General features: G+C 40.7%; 1 protein-coding gene across 1 annotated transcript in view; it reads left to right on the top strand.

Annotated features, from left to right (window-relative positions):
• LOC132885033 (contactin-4-like) overlaps positions 1 to 22,959 on the top strand; it is a 542,655-nt gene that overhangs the window by 318,615 nt on the left and 201,081 nt on the right. Inside the window, exons 10-11 of the mRNA XM_060919276.1 lie at positions 17,085 to 17,214; positions 18,034 to 18,184. Coding sequence (XP_060775259.1) covers positions 17,085 to 17,214; positions 18,034 to 18,184 — 281 coding nt within the window. The remainder of the gene's footprint in view (positions 1 to 17,084; positions 17,215 to 18,033; positions 18,185 to 22,959) is intronic.

Below are 22,959 nucleotides of genomic sequence, written 5' to 3' on the forward strand. Positions count from 1 at the left end.
TTTTGCATGAGTTGGGCTCCCTTAGATCCCTCGTGGAGACCCATACCCGATCTCCTGGAGAATACTCTGGATTTTTACTTCTGCATTTGTGTGCATATTGTTTATACTTTGCGTTTACGAGTTCTAGCCTTTGGTGTACCTCTTCCCATACCTGCTGGCTATGCTTGAACCAGGAGTCAATTGCCGGTACCTGGGTGGGTAGGTCATCCCATGGGAACAGGGGTGGTTGATAGCCGGGTATGCACTGGACTGGGGTCAACTGTGTGGTGGAATGTTTGAGTGAATTTTGTGCATACTTGGCCAATGGGAGGAATTGTGCCCAATCCCCCTGGTTTTGCATGCAAAAAATGCACAGAAAACATCCCACCTCCTGATTGGTGCGCTCTACCTGGCCATTGGATTGAGTGTGGTAACTGGACGTGAGACTAACTGAAACTCCTAGTCTTTCCATGAAACTGGACCATAGTCTGGAAACAAATTGGGGACCCTGGTCACTCACTATGTCCTCGGGGATACCAAAATAACGGAAGACATGGTTAAAGATTAGTTCAGCTGTTTGGAATGCAGTGCGTAGTCATGTTAACAGGGTAAGCCTAATTGCTTTAGAGAATCTGGCTATGATTACCATAATAATCATTTACAGCATGGCGGCATGGCACAGTGGTGTAGTGGTTAGTGGTCACAGCAAGAAGGTTCTGGGTTCGAACCCAGCGGCCGGCGGGGGCCTTTCTGTGTGGAGTTTGCATGTTCTCCCCGTGCCTGCGTGGGTTTCCTCTGGGTGCTCCGGTTTCCCCCACAGTCCAAAGGCATGCAGTTAGGTTAATGTGGGGCAGCCTTGGGCTGAAGTGCCCTTGAGCAAGGTACTTAACCCCTGACTGCTCCCCGGGCTCTGGGTGTGTGTGCATGTATTCACTGCTTCAGATGGGTTAAATGCAGAGGATGAATTTCATTGTGCTTGAAGTGTGCATGTGACAAATAAAGGTTTCTTCTTCTATAATGACTGTGCTACCTTGGGATGGTAGGATGAAGTCGATGGCGATGTGTGACCAGGGTCTCTGAGGTACTGGAAAAGAACATAATTTCCTGGCAGGTGGAGCATGTGGTACTTTGGCTTGGGCACAGGCTGAGCATGAGGAGACAAAGTGATTGATATCTGAAATCATGTTCTCCCACCAGTACTTGTTCTTTATCAGTTGGTATGTGTAGTGACTGCTGGGATGACCAGTAGTGGGGGATGCATGTGCCCAGGTGATGAGTCTTCCTCTCAGGTCGGGTGGGATGTGCAGAAGTCTGGATGGACAGTTCTCAGGAGGAGTCGGGGGTTGTGACTGTTTGACCTCCTTGTCTAGGTCCCAGGTGATGGCTTGTGCGAAACATTCTGGTGATAAGATGGGAGTCGGTTCAGAGGTATGGGGTGAAGAGTTGTGGATTCGAGATAGTGCATCTGCTTTGGTATTTCTGGTGCCAGGATGATATGATATCGTGAACTGAAAGAGAGTGAAAAACAGGGCCCACCTGGCTTGTCATGGGTTGAGTCGTTTGGTGGTCTTTAGGTATTCTAAGTTCTTGTGATCCATTAGTATCATAAATGGGTGCTCAGCGCCCTCCAGCAAATGTCTCCAATCCTCCAGGGCTAGCTTGATAGCCAAGAATTCTCGATTGCCAATTTCATAGTTCCTTTCAGTGGGTATGAGCTGCTTTGAAAAGAAAGCTACTGGGTGCAGCTTGGGCCTCTCCCCGAATCGTTGCAAGAGCACCCCTCCTACTCCCATTTCACATGTGTCTACCTCCACCACAAATGGTTTAGTAGGGTCTGGATGTTGTAGTATGGGAGCAGAGGTGAAGACTGCCTTGAGCTGGTTGAAAGCTTCTTCAGCTGCTGGGTTACACTGGAGGTGACATGGTCCATTCTTTAACAGCAAGGTTAGAGGAGTGGCGATGGTGCTGAAGCCCCGAATGAAGCACCAGTAAAAGTTCGCAAAGCCCAGGAAACTTTGCAGCTCTTTCATGGATGTTGGAGTGGGCCAAGATGTGACTATGGAGACCTTAGACTGGGACATGCTTACCCCTTCAGAACTGATAATGTACCCAAGAAATGAGATCTGGCGGATGTGAAAATCGCATTTCTCTGCTTTGACACAGAGATGGTTTTCAAGTAAGCAGGAGAGTATAGACCTGACATGCTTGTGGTGACTGTCTTCATCTGAGGAATAGATGAATATGTCATCAATGTAAGCTATCACAAATTTCCCCAGCATATCCCTTAAGATGTCATTGATCAGGCACTGGAAGATGCTTGGTGCTGAAGAAAGGCCGTAAAGCATTACCAGGTACTCAAAATGGCCGGCAGTGGTGCTAAAGGTAGTCTTCCACTCATCCCTTTCTTGAATTCTGACCCAGTTATAGGTGCTGTGTAGTTCCAATTTAGAAAATATTCTGGTGGAATGTAGTTGTTCAAAGGCAGAGGGCACTAGTGGAAGTAGGTGGGGTACTTCAGTGATTTGGTTCAGACCCCGATAGTCTATACATGGCCGAAGACCACCTCCTTTCTTTTCAACAAATAAGAACCCTGCTGAAGCTGGTGAAGTGGATGGTCTGATGTACCCTTGGTTCAGGGCCCCTTGCACATATTTCTCCATAGCTGATTGTTCAGTTAGGGACAATGGATAGATACGATTGTGTGGAGGAGTAGTGCCTGGAAGGAGGTCAATGGCACAGTCATAGGGACGGTGAGGGGGCAGGCCACATGTCTTACCTCTGCTGAATACTTCTTTCAAGTCCAGATGGCATGCAGGAACATTGTCTAGAAAATCGGGCTGTGGGCTCTTCACAGAGGTGGACAAGTTGGTTAGTTTAGGATGATGAAACAGTTTTGAAAACATGCTGGTGACCATTGAAAAATGTCTTTATTTTGCCAAGAGATTAACGGGTCATGGAGTTGAAGCCAGGAATAACCTAGGATGATGTCATGATGAGCAGTTCGGGTGATGAATAGAGAAATGAGCTCAGAATGGAGAGCTCCCACCTAAGTCTGTAGAGGGGGTGTACGGGTAGAGATTAGTCCATCACCAGTGGGACCCCATCGATGGTCCTTATGCTAAGTGGGCTTTGCAAGGTGTCTGTGGGGATGCTGAATCACTGGACCATTGAACAGTCAATGAAGTTCCCCTCTGCCCTTGCGTCTATAAATGCAGAGAGGATATGGGTCGAGTCTAGCAGCTTCAAGAGTACAGGTAATTTGAAGGATTGTGTTTTACGACTAAATATGGAACTCACCAAGCTGGGTGGACTGTTAACTGGACGAGCCGGAGCACCCTGAGGTGGATGAACAGGACATTTAGCAACAAAATGGCTGGACTCACCACAGTAGAAGCACAAACCCTCTCACCATTTTCTCTCTCTAATCATTAAAGCCGAGCATGAGAAACCTCCATAGGAGTGGGCATGCTAGTGGCAGGAGACAGAGTAGTGGTAGGTTGCAGAGAGGGTCTATTTGTGATGAGGTGGTCCAGACGAATGGCCAAATCGATGAGTGAGTTGAGGGATAGATGTTTGTTGCGACAGGCCAATTCACTCAGCACCTCTGGATGTAACCCTTGACGAAAAGTGGCTTTTAGTGCAGGCTCATCCCAAACACTACCAGCAGCCAATGTACAGAAGTCCAGGGTGTAGTCTGCGACGCTTCCATTTCCCTACTTGATGGACAAGAGACTCTCTCCGACCTCTATTCCTTCAGGTTCATGATCAAAAATTCGCTTAAACAGATCTAAGAAACAGTCATAGGATGTGGTGAGTTCACTGCTGCGCTCCCATACCGCACCAGCCCATTGTAGAGCCTTGACTGTGAGTAACGTGAGAAATTTAGCAATCTTCTGTTCTTTGGAGATTCCGGTGAGTGAAGAGAAATATAGGGAACATTGGAGAAGAAATCCCTTACAGTTTGGTGCTTTACCCGAGAACTTATCCGGTAGCGGAATGTGCTGAGCAGTGTTGGCGGAAGATGCAGGGCACATAAGGAGGGCATGTGACCTGGCAAAGTATCCTGTCAGGGTGCAGGGGAGAGCAGGGAGAAGCAAACTGCAGACTGAGCCAAAACGAATAGTAGGAATCATAGTCAGAGTAACAGGTAGGGGTTGGTCAATTGGCATACAGGATAATGCAGAAAAAAAACAATAGAGCAAGGTTGGGGACTGAACATAGATAACGGTCTAAACACGGGAAGTCAGGCAGAAAATAAACGGCTTGGTCCAGTTAGGCATGGAAACACAAAACGATACTTCGGTGTGAGTGTGTGAGAGCTGGGCTTAAGTAGGCAAGGTGATTGCTAAGGAATGAGAGACAGGTGCAATTAGTAATCAGGTGACAGAGGGCGCTGTGACTCTTGGGTGTTGTAGTCCGGAGCAGCCATGTTTGGAGGCTGTTCCGAGCTTGTGTTTTCAACGCCGTTACACCATGTAGAACGATGTCTGCAGCACCAGGTAGTTTGGGATGTCGGGGCAACTCAATGGATGGATAATTTTCCAACTCATAGGAAAAAAATCCTTCTTTGTTAACGTGTAAAAGGTCTATCCCATTGAGTTGTTTCTATATCTACTTCTTTTTAGTGTACTTCTGGGTTTTAATAACTTGCTTGTTTGCTGTACACAAACATGGCAATAAGTTCTTGTGTTAATGGACCAGACTCCACTTTTGGATCATTAATCCCTTTTGACTAAGAATACCCTGCGTGCATGGTTTTATGTTGGCTTCTGGCACATCCATACACTTTTAAATGCAATGCCTAATTCTTGGGCTCCCATCTGTAACAGGGAGTGATGTTGCATTCCATTAACACACTTTACAATAGATTATTAGATTCTAATAGAATAGATGAGCCAAAATAATTGGGGATGCTTTTCGGCCCACCTGTTCATATATGAACAGGTGGGCCGAAAAGCAGAAAAGGTTGAGAACCCCTGCCATAGATGATGTGATCCCCAAATTCTTTGCAATTTTACATTGAGGAATGTTATTCTTAAATTGTTGCACTGTTTGCCCACACAGTCTTTCACAGAGCGGTCAACCCTTCCCTATCTTTACTTCTGAGAGACTCAGCCTCTCTGGGATGCTCTTTTTATACTCAGTCATGTTACTGACCTGTTGCTAATTAACCAATTTAGGTTTTTTAGCATTACACAACTTTTTCCAGTCTTTTCTTGCCCCTGTCCCAACTTTTCTGAAACATGTTTCTGACATCAAATTCAAAATGAGTATATATTTTAAAAAAAAAAGCACTAAAATTTCTCAGTTTCAACATCTGATATGTTGTCTTTGTACGATTTTCAATGAAATATAGGGTTTCCATGATTTCAAAATCTTCACATTCTGTTTTTATTTATGTTTTACACAGTGTCCCAACTTTTTTGGAATTGGGGTTGTATTTTCCACACTGCAAAAAACTGAAAACTGAATTTGAGGAGAAAATTCCTTAATACCAGTGAAATTATCTTGCTGCATGGACAGATAATTTTACTTGGCAAGACATGTTGGAATAAGTTCATTACAATCTTGGTAATGAGAATACAAATTGGTGTCTTGTATTCTCCTAATAGGAAATGCTATATCGTTTCAACTATATTCAAGATATTCTAACTTGTTAAGATATAATTTTTGCAGTGTAGAAGAATACAAGACACCAACTCTGAGATTATTAAAACTAGTTCAAGATTGTAACCAGTTTATTCCAAGATGTCTTGTCAAGTAAAATTATCTGTCCATGCAGCAAGATAATTTCACTAGTATTAAGGAATTTTCTCCTCAAATTCAGTTTTCAGTTTTTTGCAGTGCAAAGATGTCCCCCAATACTTTGGTTCCCATTACTGCATTTACTAGTTGTTGGAACACCCTGGTGGCATCCTACATGAGCAGCTTTCCCAGATGGACAGTCAGACAGGTTTCCTTTGTCTGTGGGTCTCGCCCCTTGTGGGTATTGCCTTTCTCAAGGGACAGAGACACCTCCATCCACCAACAAATGTAGGAGTCCAGTGTCCGACCTCCCTTTTGTGTGGGAGCCCCTTAAAGACCCTTCATATAAGCCTATGTGTTGACTTGAAGTCTCTCTCATTGAATACTCTTTTTGCTAGCACTCAATTCAACCAAAAGAGGAGTCGCATACTTTGGAGATCAGGTCAGCTTACTTCTATTGGTTGACAGATGATTCTGGACTGCCCTCATGTCTCAATCCAGGATTGCAGATGTCTGTTAGGAGGGCTGCAACAAAATGCTAGCTATATAGTCAGTGGTGGTTCTATGAATCCTGGATTACGTTTAATTTGGGACCTTGGCAAGCTCAACAAAAAGGTTACAGGGGATGATTGATTATTTATACACACACACACACACACACACACACACAATATATATATATATATATATATATATATATATATATATATATATATATATATATATATAATAACTCAGCATGTGTGTGTATACACCAGGTGGTATTGAGATGTTACATCCAGCCCCTGATGCCTGATGGTTATCCAGGGTTCATATAACTAGTTACATGGCTAACTAGCGCCTCACTTATGCCCCTTTTCCACCAAATCAGTTCCAGGGCTGGTTCGGGGCCAGTGCTGGTGCTTGTTCACAACTCGTTCAACTCGCGAGCCAGCTGAGAACCAGTTTGCTTTTCCATAGCTTGGGAAGACACGTCATTACGTCGCTGTATACGTCAGTTACGTCGCTACGTTTGCATAAACCTTGGCACGAATATCGAAGCAAAAACAACACGGAAGAAGCAGTAGCAGCAACAACAACAACAATAATAATAATAATAAATGACTTCGCGTTTGTACAGCTGCTGCTTCTCGTCGCTTAAAAATGGCGATCTTTCGCGGTCTTGTTATTGTTGTTGGTCTTAACAACTCCGCCCCCCCGGCTGACGTAAGCGGTTCTTTCCTCTGGCTCAGCAGAGAGTTGGTGCTAGCCTGGAACCTGTTTTTCTGGCCCCAGAACCAGTTCTTTGTCAGTGGAAACAGAAAACCCGGTTCCAAACTAAGCACTGGCCCCGAACCAGCCCTGGAACTGCTTTGGTGGAAAAGGGGCATTATTGGACCACTAATGGCAGCTAATACAAAATTCCCAGGAAATCCTTAAGTAGGGACTTTCGTCCTTAAGTAGGGATTTTTTCGTTTAAAATGAAAAATCTAGTCATCATTCAGTGAATGCTAGTGTAATTCAGGAAATTAAATCTTTTCTAGTTTTTTTTTTGTCCATTGAGGAAGGGGTTTGTTTATATGTGTCGGACTGAAACAAACTACAAAATGGTTCACTGATTTTAGACCACAATGACAACACATACTCTGTAATTTTCCATTAAATCTCTGAACACCTACAGGAGAATTTAATCTCTTTTTACCCACGGGCCAGGAGAAGAAAGCTTATAAACCTTTACTGTTAACCAAACATGCTGTCTTTGCTTTTATACACTTTTATATGACAATTCACTGGCACACAATAAATAAGATTCACTTTTGATCTCCTTTCACATAACCCAAGCTTTTTGTAATATTCAGCTTCTATTTGTTGACTGTTTGGATGAGCTATTGGCCATTAGGTCAATGTAATTACAAAAGACTCATTTCCCAGAATTCTTACAGAGTTCTTTGATATTTTGTCAAGCTGATGATGAAGAATATCTGCAGTCTCTCAGGACACAGAGAAAGAATATGGGTTATAATAACTAGCTCTGAACCTCCTTTATTTAGCAGCTAAAGAGCAAGACAACACTTTGTTAAGCTTTCCCCTGGGTGAAGCTTTCCCACAAGAGAACAAAAAAAATACATTAAAAAAAAAAACCACTAGTCCGTACCCCCCTTCAAACATTTCCCTCAGGAAACTTCTCAGAACTAAAGTCACAAACTCACATTCCATTCCCACAGAAATTATATAGACATACACATATTACACATGTTTAGATAAGGAGTAACAATTCAAAATACACTTAATACTATGAGGAAAACATGTGCAGCAGCACATTCGTGTCATCATTATGAACTGGTGATCTTCTGAGGGGTTTTTTTTTCCACTTGTTAGGCTCTTAAGAGTTTACATAGAATGGTAACTAAAATGCAACAGCAGAAAACCACATCGAGTTCAACCATTGCTCGTCTTTGCAGCATCATTGTCAACAAGGTATTTCTGCCTGCTTTTATTTAACTTTTGTTTGCAACTCTATATACTGTTATGTGTGAAAACCACAGAAGGTTAACAGTTTCATAAGCCCATCTGACAACCAACAACTACATGATGGTCAATGTCAGATTGGGTGAAAAAGATTACATAATTTCCTCATTCTGATTTTGATGTGAGCATTAAAGGGTCGTTGTCGTCATCATTGCCAAAACTTGAGGCAAACCACATTTTGGTTTGACTTGGCCAGAATTGCAGCTGTAGGGTGGCTGGTTCCTTTTTGCACATTCACACCTATGGACAATTTAGAGTAGCCAGTTGACCATGTCTTTGGACTGTGGGGGAAACTGGAGCACCCAGAGGAAACTCATGCAGACATGGGGAGAACATATAAATTCCATGCAGAAAGGCCCCCTTTGGCCACTGGGCTTGAACCCAGAACATTCTTGCTGTGAGGCAAAAGTGCTAACCACTGTACCACTGTTCCATCCCATTAAAGGGTACCTGCAGCAAAAAATAAACATAGGCTAGAAAGGTTACACATTTTGCACAAAATGCATTTTGACTACCCTGTATTTTCAGACTGTGTCACAAAGAGCAGTGCTTTAAAATTATTTTGTATTCCCGCTCACTTAAGGTTTACTTCAGTGCCCAGCCATATTGACATTTCGTGGGTGGTGTCAAAAGTCAGTATGACATAGAATTGTTGATAGGTTTCCTGTATCTTGATTAGCTCACTGCTCCTGATACAGCAGTATAGCCAGACGTACAAAACATTGTTGAAAAATGGTGGCGTGCAATGCCTATGGTTGCAAAAATAATAAATATGATAGTAAGCGAAAGCATTTTTTTCTGTGTTCCACTGCTGACAACCAAGCAATGTAAACGGTTTGCTAAACAGTGGCTACACAACTTGGGAACAAGTCACACTTTAGAAACACTCTCCTTTAGTAGAAATTCTATTGGTTGTTGTTGACCATTTTAAGCCTGATTGCTTTGAAAGGAATCTACAGGCCAAGCTCTTGGGCTACGCAGGTCACGTTAGACTCAAACCTGATGCTGTGCCAACAATATTCCAACACCAGCCACGGAAGAGGGATTCAGATCATGCAAGTTGATTAACTAGAAAAAAATGCAAGAAAGTTATACAACCCCGATTCCAAAAAAGTTGGGACAAAGTACAAATTGTAAATAAAAACGGAATGCAATAATTTACAAATCTCAAAAACTGATATTGTATTCACAATAGAACATAGACAACATATCAAATGTCGAAAGTGAGACATTTTGAAATTTCATGCCAAATATTGGCTCATTTGAAATTTCATGACAGCAACACATCTCAAAAAAGTTGGGACGGGGCAATAAGAGGCTGGAAAAGTTAAAGGCACAAAAAAGGAACAGCTGGAGGACCAAATTGCAACTCATTAGGTCAATTGGCAATAGGTCATTAATATGACTGGGTATAAAAAGAGCATCTTGGCGTGGCAGTGGCTCTCAGAAGTAAAGATGGGAAGAGGATCACCAATCCCCCTAATTCTGCGCCGACAAATAGTGGAGCAATATCAGAAAGGAGTTCGACAGTGTAAAATTGCAACGAGTTTGAACACATCATCATCTACAGTGCATAATATCATCAAAAGATTCAGAGAAACTGGAAGAATCTCTGTGCGTAAGGGTCAAGGCCGGAAAACCATACTGGGTGCCCGTGATCTTCGGGCTCTTAGACGGCACTGCATCACATACAGGCATGCTTCTGTTTTGGAAATCACAAAATGGGCTCAGGAATATTTCCAGAGAACATTATCTGTGAACACAATTCACCGTGCCATCCACCGTTGCCAGCTAAAACTCTATAGTTCAAAGAAGAAGCCGTATCTAAACATGATCCAGAAGTGCAGACGTGTTCTCTGGGCCAAGGCTCATTTAAAGTGGACTGTGGCAAAGTGGAAAACTGTTCTGTGGTCAGACGAATCAAAATTTGAAGTTCTTTATGGAAATCAGGGACGCCGTGTCATTCGGACTAAAGAGGAGAACAACAACCCAAGTTGTTATCAGTGCTCAGTTCAGAAGCCTGCATCTCTGATGGTATGGGGTTGCATTAGTGCATGGGCAGCTTACACATCTGGAAAGACACCACCAATGCTGAAAGGTATATCCAGGTTCTAGAGCAACATATGCTCCCATCCAGACGACATCTCTTTCAGGGAAGACCTTGCATTTTCCAACATGACAATGCCAAACCACATGCTGCATCAATTACAGCATCATGGCTGCGTAGAAGAAGGGTCCAGGTACTGAACTGGTCAGCCTGCAGTCCAGATCTTTCACCCATAGAAAACATTTGCTGCATCATAAAACGGAAGATACGACAAAAAAGACCTAAGACAGTTGAGCAACTAGAATCCTACATTAGACAAGAATGGGTTAACATTCCTATCCCTAAACTTGAGCAACTTGTCTCCTCAGTCCCCAGACGTTTACAGACTGTTGTAAAGAGAAAAGGGGATGTCTCACAGTGGTAAACATGGCCTTGTCCCAACTTTTTTGAGATGTGTTGTTGTCATGAAATTTAAAATCACCTAATTTTTCTCTTTAAATTATGCATTTTCTCAGTTTAAACATTTGATATGTCATCTATGTTCTATTCTGAATAAAATATGGAATTTTGAAACTTCCACATCATTGCATTCCGTTTTTATTTACAATTTATACTTTGTCCTAGTCTGGCTAACGCAACTTCAAAGCTCACAACTTCAAAGTTCGCAACAGCCCCCCGTGTTGCGTCACACTTAGGATGGGCAGGCCCAGGCTAACTTTGTCCCAACTTTTTTGGAATCTAGAACTAGATCAAAAAAGCTGCCTTGCAAAAAAAAAAAAAAAGTGTTGATTCACTGTCAAACTTTCAATGTCAAGTTTACACACACACACACACACACACACACACATATATATCGGCCCTGCCTAAAAGCGGAGCTCCCAATGAGTGTAAAATATGTGGAAACGGAGAAATTTTATATCAAATGTTGAAACGGAGAAACTATATTAACTATATCACGTGGTGAAACTGAGAAATTTTATTGTTTTTTTTTTTTAATTTATGCTCATTTTGATGTCAGCAACACGTTTCAAAAAAGTTGGGATGGGGCAAAGAAAGACTGAACAAGTTGTGTAATGCTAAAAAAAAACTAATATGATCCATTGGCAACAGGTCAGTAACAATGACTGGGTATAGAACGAGCATCTCAGAGAGACTGAGTCTCTCAGAAATAAAGATGGGGTCAAGGTTCACTGCTCTGTGAAAGGACTTCATGGGCAAACAGTACAACAATTTAAGAATAACATTCCTCATTGTAAAATTGCAAAGAATTTGGGGATCATATCATCTGTGGTACATAATATCATGAACAAATTCACAGAATCTGGAGAAATCTCTGTATGCAAGAGACGAGGCTGAAAACTGACACTGGAAGACTGTGATCTTCAGGCCCTAAGGTGACACTGCATTGAAAGCAGATACGTGTCTGAAGTGGAAATCACTGTATGGGCTCAAGAACACTTCAGAAAACCATCATCTGTGAAAACAGTTCATTACTGCATCCACAAATGCAATTTACAACCATATATAAACAATATCCAGAAACACTGCCACCTTCTCTGGGCCTGCGCTCTTTTATGATGGACTGAGGCGAAGTGGAAAATTGTCCTGAGGTCTGACGAATCAAAATTAGAAATTATTTTTAGAAATCATGGACACCATGTCCTCCAGACTAAGGAGAAGAGGGAACGTCTGGCTTGTTATCAGTGTATAGTTCAAAATGCAGCATCTGTGATGGTATGAGGGTGCATTAGTGCACATGACAAGGGTAGCTTGTACATCTGGGAAGGCATCATTAATGCTGAATGATATATATATACACATTTCACATCAATATGCTGTCATCCAGAGAAAATCATTTTCAGGAAAACCCTTCCTTCTTTCAGCAAGACAATGGCAAACCGCTTTCTGCACATATTAAGACTGCATGGCTCCGTAGTAAAAGAGTCCGGGTGCTAAACTGGCCTGCCTACAGTCCAGACCTGTCTCCTATTTGAAACATTTGGTGCATTATGAAACACAGAATATGGCAAAGGAGACCCTGAACTGTTGAGCAACTGAAATTGTATATCAGGCAAGAATGGGACATTTCTCTTTCAAAATTACAGCAATTGGTCTCCTCAGTTCCCAAACATTTACAGAATGTTGTTAAAAGTAGAAGTGATGCAACACGGTGGTAAACATGGCCCTGTCCCAACTTTTCTGAAATGTGTTGTTAACATCAAATTCAAAATGAGCATGTATTTTTCAAAAAAACAATACAATTTCTCAGTTTCAACATTTGATATGTTGTCTTTGTACTATTTTCAATGAATTATAGGGTGTCCAAGATTTGCAAATCATCATATTCTGTTTTTTTTAATTTACATTTTACACAGTGTCCCAAATTGGAGTTATATATCTGTATTCCCACATGCAATATATAAATAGGCTTTATAGCTAGTATGGACACACACACACACGTACATACCGGTGTGTGTGTGTGTATATATATATATATATATATATATATATATATATATATATATGCACACACAGAGTTTCTATATATAATAGGCTGCTTGCCGATTTGTGAGTTCTCCATCTGGTGCTGGCCCTCTCACGTGTCTGGCTATAATGGTCTGTATAGGCCATTTCCAATGCAGGCTTGTGTGCGACATATGCTTCCAAACTGGGTTTATCCATGAAACAGTTCAATGACTTTGCCTGTATTATATTGCATAAAAGTTTGTGCTCTTTACAACAAACACACTCAATGTCAGTTTTCTGCTTGACACACTTTCCACATCGGCACTAGATACAGTGCCTTGCAAAAGTATTCATACCCCTTGAACTTTTTCACATTTTTCCACCTTACAACCACGAACTTAAAAGTTTTTAACTGAGATTTTATGATAGACCAAAACAGAGTAGCACATAATTGTGAAGTGAAATGAAAATGATAAATGGTCTTCAAAATTTTAAACAAATAAAAATCTGAAAAATGTGATGTGCATTAGTATTCAGCCCCCCTGCGTCAATACTTTGTAGAGCCACCTTTTGCTAGAATTACAGCTGCAAGTCTTTTGTGGTATGTCTCTACCAGCTTTGCACATCTAGACACTGAAATTTTTGCCCATTCTTCTTTGTAAAATAGCTCAAGCTCAGCCAGATTGGATGGAGAGCGTCTGTGAACAGCAATTTTCAAGTCTTGCCACAGATGCTCAATGGGATTTAGGTCTGGACTTTGACTGGGCCATTCTAACACATGAATATTCTTTGATCTAAACCATTCCATTGTAGCTCTGGCTGTATGTTTAGGGTCATTGTCTTGCTGGAAGGTGAATCTCCTTCCCAGTCTCAAGTCTTTTGCAGCCTCCAACAGGTTTTCTTCCAGGATTGCCCTGTATTTAGCTCCATCCATCTTCCCGTCAACTCTGACCAGCTTCCCTGTCCCTGCTGAAGAAAAGCATCCCCATAGCATGATGCTGCCACCACCATGTTTCACAGTGGGGATGGCGTGTGCAGGGTGATGAGCAGTGTTAGTTTTCCGCCACACATAGTGCTTTGCATTTAGGCCAAAAAGTTCAACTTTGGTCTCATCTGACCAAAGCACCTTCTTCCACATGTTTGCTGTGTCCCCTACATGGCTTCTTATACCTGTCTTTCAACAATGGCTTTCTTCTTGCCACTCTTCCAAAAAGGCCAGATTTGTGGAGTGTACAGTACGACTTATAGTTGTCCTATGCACAGATTCTCCCGCCTGAGTTGTGGATTTCTGCAGCTCCTCCAGAGTGATCATGGGCCTCTTGGCTGCTTCTCTGACCAGTGCTCTCCTTGCTCGCTCTGTCAGTTTAGGTGGACGGCCATGTCTTGGTAGGTTTGCAGTTGTGCCATACTTTTTTCCATTTTTGAATGATGGATTGAACAGTGCTTCTTGAGATGTTCAGAGCTTGGGATTTTTTTTATAACCTAACCCTGCTTTAAACTTCTCCAGAACTTTATCCCTGACCTGTCTGGTGAGTTATTTGGTCTTCATGATGCTGTTTGTTCTTCAGTGTTTTCTAACAAACCACTGAGGCCTTCACAGAACAAGTGCATTTATGCTGAGAGTAAATTACACACAGTAGGACTCTATTAACTAATTAGATGACTTCTGAAGGCAATTGATTGCACTGGATTGTATTTAGAGGTATCAGAGGACAGAGGGCTGAATACTAATGCACACCACATTTTTCAGATTTTTATTTGTTTAAAATTTTGAAGACCATTTATCATTTTCGTTTCACTTCACAATTATGTGCTACTCTGTGTTGGTCTATCACATAAAATCTCAATAAAAAACTTTTAAGTTTGTGGTTATAAGGTGGAAAAATGTGAAAAAGTTCAAGGGGTATGAATACTTTTGCAAGGCACTGTAGTTGCCGAACCATTTGACTTGCCTTCCTGACTTTGTGCATGCAAAGTGCCCCCTATTTTGTCATTAGAATCATTTCATGATTCGCTGCTGAAAACATTTCCCAGATGCAGATAGTCTTTTTCTGAGGTTCATACAGATATCCAGTTTCTCTGCTGTCCATACTGACTTAACTCTTTTTCATCTGACTAAATCCACGCTAACAAGTATGTATACATCAGCTAAACTTAACTTCCAGTGCCTGGCTATCAATGACTTGACGTCACATCCTGGACACCATAGTGGTTGCCCATGTGCAAAAAGTTTGACGTACTTAAAACTTTTAAGCATTTACAGCTACTTATGAGAGCTAATCAGGTGTCTGCACTTGTGTGCATTATTATAATTAGGGCTTGTACTATCGATATATAAATGCTGTCCAGGTAGGTACCTTTTAACTGAGGTTATACATCTGCATGATTCTATGCACTGTGCTACTGCAACATGATTGGCTGATTGGATAATTACAAGTATTGTGAAATACTATTACTAAAGCCAGTGAGCATATATGCTTGCATATGCTGTAAGGATGAGATGGACTGCATTATTCAGATGAGTAACAACACTATGACTTTAGTGTGACACTTCACAATGCATAAATAACAGTGTGATAGTGGTTTCCATTTGTGATCAGTGGTTTACATTGATCCATTTGGCAGGCATTTTATCCTAAGAGGCTTACAAGTGAATACATTCCAGGCTTTGAGCATTTAACTTAAGATTAACTTAAGAGTCCATAGTATAGCATAGCATGGAAGCCACTGGGTTCAACCTCAGAACCTAGCAGTTGTTTGTCCATAACCTCAGAGCTACTGCTGCCCTTGAATATTTACCATTTCAAACAGCACAATACCCATTTATAATTAATATTCCACTGGCAAAATGCTAAGGGCATGATTTAGATAGATGAAGGAATCAATACAGCATAAATCACAGTTTTCAAATGGCATTGTCTGCATCAGTAATCATCCTGATAACTAAAGGTCATAGATGCTGCAGAAGTAGAAAGCACTGAGTTATGCCATTCACTGACGTTCATTATGCTTAATTAATATGGACTCTTTACCCCATTTATTATTTCTGCTATGTGTATCTGAATGGAACATCGTTAAGGTGACCTGTTTAAAATCTTGTACTTTTTATCGCTGAGGGTTCTTGTGAAATGAGTGTTCTCATACAGACAGAATTATTCGACAGTGACATCAGATATGTACTTTAAAGTGACCAGGTGCTGCAGATGGTCCGCCTCAGGTCCTCCCTCACACAGAAACTGCTGATTTAGTAGGACCGTTACGCTTAATTAATAGAACGTGTCAAGCTTTGCTAGTCTGATGTACACCACCATATGCTTTCCCATGCTGGTGGACACTATCAGATACCCCCCACAAATTGTTATACTCCACCAAAACCAAACACAACAGATTAGCTTATTAAGTTTTTGATGGTGTTTTTGAGACCATGTTTTCTTCTTCTTCTTCTTCTTCTTCTTCTTCTTCTTCTTATTATTATTATTATTATTATTATTATTATTATCTCATCTCAGTATCTCTAGCCACTTTATCCTGTTCTACAGGGTCTCAGGCAAGCTGGGCTTATTATTATTATTATTATTATTATTATTATTATTATTGGTGATGGTGGTTATTTATTGTGTGTGTGTGTGTGTGTGTGTGTGTGTGTGTGTGTGTGTGTGTGTGTCTTTCCTGTTAGAAAGCACTATGAGGACAGGCTCTCCCATTCCATATGCCCCTCTTCTAATGCTCCCGGCAGCAGGTTTAGCTATCGCAAAAACATCCCTTCACAAATGGCTATTAAAGGCATTAGAGACTGCAAATAACAGATGAGGTCAAGGGCAGAGAGAGAGAGAGCATCAGTAATCTGGAACTAGCTCTCACAATTTGTGCTTTTGGGACGATTTTAGGTTTTAATAGTTACTGGTACACATAGTCACTCCTAGAGAAAGCAAAATATGTCTTATGATCTTCATGCAAAGCCAGTGTGGTCATTTTTTGTGTTTTATGTCGTTGGGCTACAAATTTTGGGCTAATTCATTACATTTCATTATTTCAGAGGCAGTCGTTAATCACAACATGTGTGGGTAGCTCAGCTATAAGGTCACATCTTAAGACAAGACACAGATGTCAGATTAATTGCACAGGTGTAACATATGTACTTAGCTGTGCCTTTCCTGTTATCCTTCCTTCTCTTTGTTTCTCAGATTTATTATGATGATTTTCTTCCCCTCCCCCAACAGTGACAGCAAATGGCATCAAGTGAAAAATATAACACACTCCCTGAAACCCAGTGCTTTAATGCAGATTAGCAATCTAGCTAAAAGTCTCTTAACGGCAATATTTCTTTATTACTTGACAGGAAAGGGTGCAGGTGGTTAATGGCGCTCTGTCTATTAGTCGCTTGGTGTTGTCTGATGCTGGAATCTACCAGTGTGTGGCTGGAAACAAATACGGGGAGGTGTACTCCAATGCAGAGCTCAGAGTGATTGGTAAGTATTGTCTTAAGACATGAATTTGATTGAAAGGTCACCAATAAATATGCTGTATGTACTGTATTGCTGTGTGAAGATACTACAAGGGTGTATTATCCATAATGTAGAGTATGGCTATGTGTGTCCCTGTGGGATGAAAAAAGTGTGTGCATGCGTGCATGTGTTATGTCTGTTAGAAAACATAATTATGGTTACTGCTGATTCACCCACTCATTTTCACCATTCTCATCATCCACCTCTGCTCCCCCAACTACTTCTGATTATTGTTTTGTGATCATTCTACTTGGAAAAAGCTACCGTCACTGAAAAGTTAATGTAGCAGTGGGGTTAAAGAGAATGTAAAGGAGACAAGAAGTAATTGGCATCAGTTCCTCACACAGGTACAGTAAATCAAAGCGCTTTTATAATGCGGGAGGAGTGGTGGAAATGATCATAATAAAAGCTCAGCCAAGCAAAGGAAAAAGGGGAGGAAAAACTTTAAGTACATGACAGTTTCCCTTTGAATTTCCTGCAGAAGAAAATGAATGGGTGGTAATTAAAGGTGTGTATATTTAGCTCAACCTCCACTCCACCATCTCATTTCAACACATACACACAGAAAGAGAGAGAGAGAGACAGAGAACCACATACACATATAGGCTACACATTTGGTACAGTACACAGCAGAGAAAATATGATTAAAGGGGAAAAATGTATTTCTAAAACTACTGTTGAAGAGTTTCTTTCATTAATTTCAATTTTTTAAAAATCATTTTTAAATTCTTCATTTTTACTGTAGACTGATCCAAAGTGGCCTGTCCCTCTGTCCTATTTTAGCTGTGGCTCCAGATTTCGGAGCAAATCTGCTGAAGAGCCACATTCTTGTGAAGGAAGGGGGTGATGTGCTGATTGACTGCAGGCCTAAGATGTCTCCCCGAGGCCTGATCACCTGGAAAAAAGGCAATGAGGCACTTCGAGAGAATAGCAGGTATTTCACTGTAGATCCTTTTCAGCCCTTTTCCACCAGTACAGGACGAGTGCTGATACCACTGATGGTTCCACTAATTTGAGAGATTTAACCAGTAAGCAATTACATGTAGACATTTCCAACCCACCTAATAACTAATGGTTTCACTTACTAAGTTTTATTTCTGGCTTTGAAAACATCAAATCATTCACTTAAACACAGACGAAAGATTTGGTTTTGGTTGATTAATTATGCAAACTCTATACAGCAGAACTGTATCAGAGTTGGAGTAGAAAGTCAGTACCATACTCTAGGTTTGGAACAACAGTAAAGGGGGGGGGGTCCAGTTCCACAAATTTATTTTTCTCATATTGTTTTTTCTTCGTGGCACCAAAAAGTACTTATGCTGACTTGCACCATTTGTCTCTAGCTGCAGCCATACAGGATATATTCTCAAGCAAGAAGTGCACACTTAGCCCTCTCCATGATACTCAGGATTCAGGGCTTTAGTGAGTTTTTCCACTATCAGACAGCTATGGAGTTCCAGGTTTTTGTATCAGTCTTGGATATTTCATGGATTTTATTTCTTTCTCTCAAACAACAAAAACCTGCACAGCAAAAAATGGCATCTTAGCAAGTGACAATATCTTGAATATCATCAAATGTATCTAGTACGTATGTCTTATTGTTTTATAAGATTACAATAAAATATAAGATTATAAAACTTATTTATAGACTTTTTTTTACTAATTTCAATTGAAAAAGTCATATTTTATTGGCAGAAAAAGTTTAAGCATTTATTTCTAGAAAGAAGCAAAATTATCTGGCAAATTCTCTCTCTCTCTCTCTCTCTCTCTCTTCATGCATCACAAGCTTTGCTAATTTTTCACAGCTGTGTGGGTGTTAATGCAGCCTCATGACCCCCAACATGCTGACCTTATCAACACACTCTCCTCCCTGTGTGAATTACAGTGGCAGGTAGAGCGTTTCAGATCAGCAGGGTTTTTGTGTGTGTGTGTGTGTGTGTGTGTGTGTAAGAGTAAGAGAGAGAGGCTACATCACAGCTGCCCATCGTTTACATATCCAAAGTTGGTGTTGCTGCTTGTCAAACAAAGTGGCTAAGTGTTTGCATGGAGGTTTTGGTGCTGGCGTCCTTCAGCTGTTCTGTGTGTGCACCCAAGTGGAACGGAGTGTTCCAAAGCACTCGGCACATGCACATAGTTTTTGACTAGTGTGGGCGCAAGTTGTAGATAAATTGAGGACTTCTTATATAACCACCAAATTGATTCGGAAAAAGACAATACCAAAATGTCCCATAATGTGGGAATTAATTTTGTTTTAACTTGACATGAAATTAAAAAAAAGCAGGCCTGTAGTTTATTTTATGTTACAATCCTCTGTGTGTCGCTGTTGCTTGTGTGCCTGGTAAAGCATAAGACATAGCAAGTTTGTTGGCAGTTAATTATTTATTGTTTATTTATTGTATCGACTGCTGAGTTTTGTAAGAATATTGATAATGTTCAGTCAAAAGCAGACAGTATAAAAATACATCAAAAATATTCTATTTATACCACACTATAGACTTGGCATTCAGAAGGAATTTCACTGTTTAAATACTATTCTCCTTTTCATAATATTTATATAATCAAATGTGAAAAATATACATATTTGAATGTTTAAGGTACTATATTCTACTTTTAATTGAGTCTATTTTAAGCTATTGTGGCTAAATTATGCTTATTGCTATAGAGAGTTGATAAATACTTATCATGATTTCTGTTATTCTATGCTATTAAGTAAAGTTGTACATGCATCATTTTTATTAAACACTGAGTAACACATCAGTTACTCTTAAGTATTTAAATATTCAAATATTCAGCTATTCGCCAGTAATTAATCTGACCAGTAATTAATAATAAATCTAATAGGATCTTTCTTCTCACTTATGTTAGTAATATAACAGATTTGGATATCATCACTGTTGTTTTTAGTAATATTATCCGTGGAAAGCAATAATGTTATTCACTATGAGACCTTCTGTAAAGGATATTTTGCAGGTTATGTCAGGTTACATGATAGCATTTGATGTCTGACCAAATCAAGAATACTGTATGTCATTCAACAATTTGATATACTGTAATTTAGTGACATGCTTGTTCCTTACTTAGGTACCGTAAGTGACATAATTCTGTTGATCAGATGCATGTTTACACAGTGCTTTCAAAGTTCATTTTTCTTTGTACTACACCTGATATTACATATTGAAAAGCAGTTTGTAGACACTATTTAAACTCTTTTCTTGAATTAAATAGTCATATATGTATTTGAGTGGTGCAAGATATTAGTCTTTAATCAAAACTGAAGAAATAACTGATCAAAAATTACAACTGCATATTATAGCCTGGCTACAATGTCAAGGAGTGTCAGAAGAAATGTTTCACTATGTGTATCATACGTTCTCTGATGTTTTTGATAGTTTAACCAAAAAAAATAAATAAAATGTGGGTTTTTCAGAGTCATAGTTCAGACCACCCACCTGTCTGCTTCGTCTTTGCTTTGTAAGTAATTTAAAAAAAAAAAAAAGAAAAGAAAGCATGTTCCCAGGTTGTATTGTGGTGGATTAAGCCTTGTCAGTATGCTGGATTGCATTGTCAATACCTGGAACCAAGCCGAGGAGCTTTTTGCAGATCCAAGTATATTTCTGAAAAATGCTGACATTTTCTTTTGCGCACACACACACACACACACACACACACACACACACACACACACACACACACACACACACAATCTTTGAGACGTGTTTTCATTGACTTGTGTCTAGCTATAGATAAGTACTGCTATGTCTAAACCTAGCCCTTATGTCAGTAAGCAAAAATAAAACTTTTGACTCTTCTTTTACAAATAATTAAATCAATTACATAGCCGCGTGTGTACAAGTGATTTTATATTTTATATTTTGGTTTATACTGTTTTAAGTAGCATTTGATCCTGTGAGCGTCCATTACACCAGCCAAAAAATGCTGCCACTGCTATTGACATTGAAGATTAATAAGTAACTGGCTATGTTTTTTCAATGCATTTCAGTGCGGGTGAAGTGTACACACCTGTCTGAAAGCCAAGACTAATCAAAGTAACGTGTTTGTGAACTCCTTGTGTAAGATTAATTGCCATAATTGCATTGAGCTCTACTCAGTGGAGCTGGACGAAGGGAAGTCAGTGTCAATGGCTGGGTAATCCATCTTCATAGCAGCACCCCCTCCTTTTTTCCACTGCTGGAAAGAAAGGAGGGAGCCAGTAAGGAACATGAGTTAAGTGGTAGAGGGGTTTGCACCAATTTATTTTTCTTCTTGACAAGCCGTAGATGACATGAGCTCAAAGAAGATAAGGCAGAGAGTGTCTAAAGACCAGGGTCCACGTGAGCAGTCATCACTCCTGCTCTGTTCACTACTTAGCACCTGAAGTTTCTTTCAGACTGATGTCTTTTTATTTCATACTAGTACATAAGATGTATTTGTAAATACACACTATGCATTAAATTCACCTTCATTAAACCCAATAAAACTAATAGAAATAATTTCTATAGACACACTGACCATGTTCTAATACTTGGTCATAATATCTAATACCAGTTGATTACTGCTCATGTGCACAGATGACATGAAGAGAAAAAAATTACCCTTTTGTTTCATATTCACAAACACTCATCATCTCATCTCATCTCATTATCTCTAGCTGCTTCATCCTTCTACAGGGTCGCAGGCAAGCTGGAGCCTATCCCAGCTGACTACGGGCGAAAGGCGGGGTACACCCTGGACAAGTCGCCAGGTCATCACAGGGCCGACACATAGACACAGACAACCATTCACACTCACATTCACACCTACGGTCAATTTAGAGTCACCAGTTTACCTAACCTGCATGTCTTTGGACTGTGGGGGAAACCGGAGCACCCGGAGGAAACCCACGCGGACACGGGGAGAACATGCAAACTCCGCACAGAAAGGCCCTCGCCGGCCCCGGGGCTCGAACCCAGGACCTTCTTGCTGTGAGGCGACAGCGCTAACCACTACACCACCGTGCCGCCCATACACTCATCATTTTTACAATTTTATTTATGTATATTAGGTGTAGGTTCAAATGACCTCTACATAATCTGTGTAATTTTTTTTTTTTAAAGATATTTTTTGGGCTTTTTTTCACCTTTATTGGATAGGACAGTGTACTGTAGAGACAGGAAATGAGCAGGAGAGAGAGATGGGGAAGGATCGGGAAATGACCTCGGGTCGGAATCGAACCCGGGTCCCCGGACCCATGGCGCGGCGCCCTATCCACCTGAGCCGCGACGCCCCCAATCTGTGTAATATTGATGCAAATATCGAAGCACCTCAGTGGAGCAGCAGTTTGATCCTGAGCTCTGGCTAGTGTCTGTGTGGAGTCTGTGCATTTTCTCCACATGTATATATAGGTTTTCTTCAGGTTCTCTGATTTTCTCCCTCCTTAAACCATGGCAGTCAGCCATGTTGGCTATTGTACATTGCCCCTAGGTATGAATGAGCGTGTGTGTGTGTGTGTGTGTGGGGGGGGGGTTCCCTAAGATGGACTGGAATTCCAGCCAGGGTTTTTAATCCCTGCCATGTGCCAAATGTTCCTGGGAAAGGCTCTGGATGTGCCGCAACCCTGACCAGAATAAAGCACTTACTGAAGATGAATGGATTATAGGAATTGAGCTGTGCAGATCTTTGAAAAATTATATTTAATACCTTTATTTTTTTAATACCTGGTTTCGACCAGAA

Source organism: Neoarius graeffei, chromosome 4 (assembly GCF_027579695.1).
Source record: "Neoarius graeffei isolate fNeoGra1 chromosome 4, fNeoGra1.pri, whole genome shotgun sequence".
Classification (NCBI taxonomy): Eukaryota; Metazoa; Chordata; class Actinopteri; order Siluriformes; family Ariidae; genus Neoarius; species Neoarius graeffei.